Raw genomic sequence first — 6000 nt, 5'->3', positions numbered from 1 at the left:
CCTGAGACCCAGGGAGCGACAAGATTTCAAATCTTAAAATCTCAAGGGCAGCAAACTCGAAACTTGTACCTGGAAAGACAAAAAATGGTCCTCTTGCATGCTACTTCTTTAAAAAAAAAAAAATTAAATTTGATAGGACAAAGAGAAATTGAGAGGGGGGAGACAGAGACACCTGCAGCTCTCCAGTGAGGCTCCCCCCCCCATCCCCGCAAGTGATCCCTGCACATGGTAACTTGCAGGCTCCACCAGGTGTGCACCTATCTGACTCGCTCTAAAGACTTGGGGAGCAGTGCCCTCCCTCGGCCCTGCCCTGCCCCTGCACAGCTGTCTCTCCTGCTGCTGTCCATTCCCTCCAGTTCAGGCCGCCATTTCCAGGCCTGGGTCTTCAGCCACCCTTGAGTAGCTGCGGTGACTTCTATCTAGCTGGATGCTTCAGAGCGTGCTGAGTTTTGTCTGCTCCGGGAATCAAGTCTGAGGCTTGTCCACACTGCCTCACTACAACCGAGGCAGAGGCGGCCCCAAATTCCACAGCGGGCGGTGGGAAGCCTACCGCTGGCAAGCTGAAAGGCACAAGTCATGCTGGACATCCCCAGAGCGGGAAGTTAGTAAGTTTTCAGGTGAGGGAGCTGTACATTCAAACCTGTGGGAAACTCAATATTGTGCGCCTGAAAGCGAGTTAGCAGAGAAACAGAGAAACACTTGCTTCACCACTTGTGAAGCATTCTCCCTGCAGGTGGGGAGCAGAGGCTGGAACCCTAATCCCTGAGCAGACCCTCACACTGTTAAGGAGGCCGCTTAATGGGGCACGTCACCACCTGGCCCCTAACATGTCCCCTCTTCAACAGCTGTCCCGAGCAGATGCTGAAGAGCTTGTCCATGGTCTCAGATACCAAAGTCATTCATGGCTCCCCTGCCTTAAACTCTCGGGAGATGGGGAGGGGGAGGGGGAGGGGGAGGGGGACAGGCGCTGAGACCAACCTCTGTATCTGGAGAGCCTTCTTGTCTGTTACGGTCAGCATGACATAAAGGGAAACAGAAGCGCGGTGTCTGCTGTACTTACTGCTTTCCTCATCACACGGCTTCCTACCACAGCCCCGGAGGCTCATGGCACAGGGGGCTCCGTGGTTGAGGCGGTGGCCATTCCGTGGGCCTAACGTGACAGCCTTAGTGAACGTGTCATGGAAAGGAGTCTCAAGTTTGGCAGACGGTATCACAAAATGACTGCTACTGAAATTCTCAAGCCCTAGGAAGAAAAAGGAAGTTTCCTTTCTTACATGTGCCAAGTTCAACTTGACGTGGTGAACCGAATTTTTACGGAATCGTGTTTTAGCTTTTTGAATTCTCTTTGAAGTGCACCTTCCGGAAGTCACCTTGATAAGACGCGTGCGTGGGCTAGTCTGCAAAAGGAGGTGACGGCCCGAGAAAGCCACTCACCAAGGCTGGGATAGGAGGCAGACTACAGTGCTTCCTCCGGCCTCCAGGCCGCTCGGAATTTCCGCACCCCTCCTGCACAGGAAAAAGCCTCGCCTTCTGAGTCAGAGACACTGGGAACAGTCCTCGTGCCTATGGATCATTATGAACTGACCCTCCGAGTGATCTGGTAAGCATTCTGCAGCATTCGCTCGGAGAATTCTGAAGCCTGTGTGGATCTGATGATTGCTTTCCTTGCTACCCGTCTGACTAAACTTAGACTCGGTACACCTACTAGATCCATACCGGGATCAACCGAAACTGCGTAGGAAGTTGTTGTTTGTTTTGCTTAACTATCTTTACATTTTTTGCAAACTTTAAAAAAAGCATAGTAAAGAGTCTGAGGACAAATTATTCAACTGTTTATCATACATAAGACCGCATGACTATAATACAAAGGGGATTCTTTTTTTCATTTAACGTTACAATATACACAGCAAGTCCGGACCAGATCTTACAATCTGCACACAGGTATTTAACCTTTTCCATGCTGTTTAAGTTTACAATGCACAGAAGTCCTGTAACCAAACCGTGTAGTAAAGCACACAAAACTGGACTGTAACGTAACACAGTATGCAGAGGCATATTGGAGTTTATGATTCCTGTATGTAGATAGCGGTTTAAAAACTGGTTTTGTTTGGGGGGGGGGGTGCTTCTTTTTTTTTCTTTTTTCTTTTTCTTTCTTTTTTTTGGTGCTTGCTAAGATGTGGCAACCAGCACGGGGGGGGGGGGGGGGGGAAGAAATGGCCTGACCCTATGGCGTCTTCACGTGGTGTTCCTTAATAGCAGGTAACTAGTGAGTGACTGCTGAGAGTGCTTTGTACTCCAGATGGCATCCTTTTATTGACTGTGAACCTCCATGAACTACCAAGTTCGAAGGTCACCCACAGGCTTGACATTTAATTACAAAATAAATATGGACTTCCTGATGAACAACAAAAGAAAATCTGTGCTTTATAAAAACAGTTATTTCTAAGTTTCCATTCACATTCACATAGTTTTTTTTTAAGCCTTTCTTCTGTCACTGCTTACATATAAAAACCTTTTGTTCAGAAAAAGGAAAACAGAAGAAGGAGGGAAAGAAGGAAGGGAAGGGAGGGAGGGAGGGAGGGAGGGAGGGAAGGAAGGAAGGAAGGGAGGGAGAAAATCGACCTTGTCAGCCACATGGGATTGACCAGTAGAGTAACGTGGTGTTCTGCTGAGCTGTTCTGAACAGGGTTGTCGGCAGAGGTAGATACTGCATCTTCTCTAGGCTTCTTTTTGATCCTGGACAGCTAAAAGTCATGTCTCCTCATTCTCCCAAATTCAACCGCTCAAAAGACTAATACCCTAAAACTGGACAATTTAAAACGGGAACACAAATTTAGCGACTGCCAGACTGTGTTACATTAAGGCAGCATAATCTCGAGACTAGGCACCAGGTACTAACCGCCAGCCTGTTCACTTCGGGGCCTCGCAAGTTCTGCTTTCCTCCTGCCCAGGTCCTGGACATGTTGGTTTACAAGTGGGTTAATCGGGAATACAAGAACCGACTGCCGGCTCCACAGCTTCTGGACCCAGTGTCCTTTCCCTTCAGAAGCCTGAACACATCGAGAATGTAACAGGTGTTGAAATCGTGAGTTAGATGTCAATCTATTATGTTCAGTACACAGACTGCTGTAAATGCATTGGCTATGGATTCAACAACAGTTCCAGTTTTGTTTCAGCAATAGTACAGCCATAATTTTCAACTGACATTTAAAAATGGTCTAGTTACACCTTGTGTCAAAGTGCAGAACTGCTACATTATTGGTTACAGACATCTATGTGCTATAAAAACAGCTTTGGTACAATAAATTATCAAAAAAGAAAATAAATTTTTGTAAAATTCACAGCATAATTGTGAGGCAAAAAAAGCAGTCACATAAAATTCTGCGTTTCTTTTTTTTTAAAAATGTTCAGGATGAACAGAAGACATCTTTGTGCAGAAGAAATGGTGGGGATACCACGTGCCGAGAAAAAAAGAAAAAAGAAAAAAAAGAAAGAAAAAAAAAAAAGCAGGAAAGGACACAGCTGTAGCTATTTCCATCAAAGCAAACCACTGCTTCTGTGACCTTCAACCAATAAGGGAGTCAACTTTATGACACACGCAAAGTGACCTTGCAATGCCTTACAATTAGTGGGTCACAAGTCTCTTTGAAAAGAAAGGCCTCTTGAATTACCCATTCTCTGCGTTTTCAGCATTAAGGACTGTCTGCAAAAGCGTGTCCGAGAGTGATTGCATCTGAAATGGTAGGCTCTTCTAATTCGAGTCCAGGTCCATAAGGCCAAAGTTATCCCAAAGACCACCGCTCAGACCTCCCCGGGCCTGGCCGGGCCTGACCCGTTGATCGCTTCTCAGTGCACCGTGGTCAGGAGACCAGTCAAGTTCCGCTCCTCTCTCCCCGCGGCCTCGCCCACAGGAGCCACAGGCCCCGCAGCTGCTGCTCTGCTCCTTCCTCAGCAGGTTCACAGGAGAGCCCTGACCCCGCCGCCGCTCGGCGTGCTCACTGGGCCTCACGACGCCACCGCAACCGTCCCTTCCACACGGCTGCAGGCTGTCTGTGAGCCGGAGGCCCCTCTTCCTGACAGTACTGCACTGCCGTGCCCAGGTGTGTGTAGAGGACTGAAAACCCCCAAGCTTCCCATCCCCCACCCGAATCAAAGCAAAACCAAAAAGGGGGGGAGGGGAAAGAAGAAAAACCAAAAGAAAGGGAAAAACACCCCACGGGGCCCTTGATGCAAATTATGTGCAGTGCCTTTAAAAAAAAAAATGAGTTGGCAAATGACCAAGACTAACATGGGAACGTTAAGTTCTGTGGAACAGAAAGACAAAACCCCCACTGTGGACTGGGATGCGGCAAGGTGAAATGGGGGGGGGGGGGCACCTCTGAGCTAGCCGTGAAGACGGGTTTGGACATGGCTCTGTTAAAACTTCATTGTCCCTTTGCAATCTTTTCAAGTTAAAAAAAAAAAAGTCAGCTTTGCCCTCTGTAGCGGTTCAGTGTGTTAATCTCCTTCTGATTCAAGCAGCTTTTGCACTTTGTTTTTTGGGAAAAAAAACACCACTTCTATAAAAACACACAAGAAACAAACTCAAGTTTCGATTTAGTCACGAGCTAGCTACAGGACTCTGCTGCACACAGACGCCCGTCATGGGGGACTCTTCCCTGTCGGCGCCTTGCCTCACTGCCAGGTGGCCTTCAGTCACGTAATGTGCAGGACCTGTGTTAGCAGAGAACTGGTATGTTGGATGTCCAGCTATGCCAGTCTCTTGGCGGGGATTGGAGTAGACGGTTAAATTCACGTCCATAGCTCCGTTCTGTCCAAAGTCCAAGGTGTTAGCAGCCACTGGGCGGTTCTGGTAGGCCTGGTTGCCTTGATTACCAGTCGAGGAGGAGGATGTGGAGGAAGAAGTAGTTGAGGAAGACAGGGATGTCATGGAGTGGTGACTGTGGCCAACCTCCATGGAATCCTGGGTAGAGGAGCTATTCGTCGGAGAGTTGTAGACCCTTGGCCTGGTCCGGTTACCCAAGGCTGCTTGTCCATGGTGGTGGTGGTGGTGATGGTGGTGGTGGTGGTGGTGATGGGAGCTGTTTCCATGGTGATGATGCAACGCATTCTGTTGAGGGGCTACATGAAAGGTTGTTTCTTGAACGGGATGAGTTTCAACAGTGACTTGTGTAGGCGCTTCAGTGCCCGACCAGCCGAGGGGAGCCGGGAACTGCTGGCGCACCTGGAGAGCAGAGGCCAAGATGGATTCAGAAGACTGACTCTCGGCTTCCTCTTCAAACAAAGGCTAAGCCCCGGCTCTCTCATCAGAGAGAAGGGGTGGGGTCTTGAACCATCTGGTTTCAAGTAAGTTCTACACTAAAAAGTAACGCGTTATGGAAGCCGCCATTTTGAGCAAGCTGGTCCCATAAGCAGGCTAAGCATCTCACAGGACCCTGTCCGTCCAGTGGCATGAAGCAGGAGTGCTGTTCCTGCCAGACGCTAACAAACTTTCTCTGGAAAAGGCCAGAGGACAAGCACTTCTGGCAGGTCCAAAAAGAATTTTGTTTTTTTTTGGGGGGGGGCAATAAAAGAGCTTCTAAACCCAGCCAGCCAGCCAGCCAGTGTTTCCTGCATCCAAATCATGAGCAAATATTACTGAGTTCCTCTTCAAAACAGATCCCGACCACGGCTTCCTCCGGCTCCTCTCTCCATCTCTACCGACATCACTCCACTGCTCTGACCACTGTCATCTTGAGCCAACTAAAACACCCGCCAGTTTGCATCTTTGCACTGTCCAAAGCCAGTCTCCAAAGAATAGCAACAATCATCCTTACAAATAACCCCGATTCAGGGGGTAAGGATCCCAGTTCCAGCCCCCAGCCCCCAGCCCCCACCTGCTGGGACGGGTCGCTTCGCTTCATAAGCAGTGAAGCAGGTCTGCAGGTCTTTCTTTCCCCCCGTCTTCTCCCTCCTCTCTCGATTCCTACCTGTCTTAGCCAACAACAACAACAACTACAG

General features: G+C 48.9%; 1 protein-coding gene across 4 annotated transcripts in view; it reads right to left on the bottom strand.

Annotated features, from left to right (window-relative positions):
• Positions 1-1815: 1815 nt before the first annotated feature.
• The window catches only part of DYRK1A (dual specificity tyrosine phosphorylation regulated kinase 1A), a 131552-nt gene continuing 127367 nt past the window's right edge, over positions 1816-6000 (bottom strand). For all 4 annotated transcript variants that reach the window (XM_060198694.1, XM_060198692.1, XM_060198693.1 and 1 more), the window contains one exon: positions 1816-5224. In XM_060198694.1, coding sequence (XP_060054677.1) covers positions 4601-5224 — 624 coding nt within the window. In that variant the 3' untranslated portion in view covers positions 1816-4600. The remainder of the gene's footprint in view (positions 5225-6000) is intronic.

This window comes from Erinaceus europaeus, chromosome 9, assembly GCF_950295315.1.
Source record: "Erinaceus europaeus chromosome 9, mEriEur2.1, whole genome shotgun sequence".
Classification (NCBI taxonomy): Eukaryota; Metazoa; Chordata; class Mammalia; order Eulipotyphla; family Erinaceidae; genus Erinaceus; species Erinaceus europaeus.
Note: the sequence above shows the minus strand (reverse complement) of the source record. Positions and strands in the feature narration are given on the sequence as shown.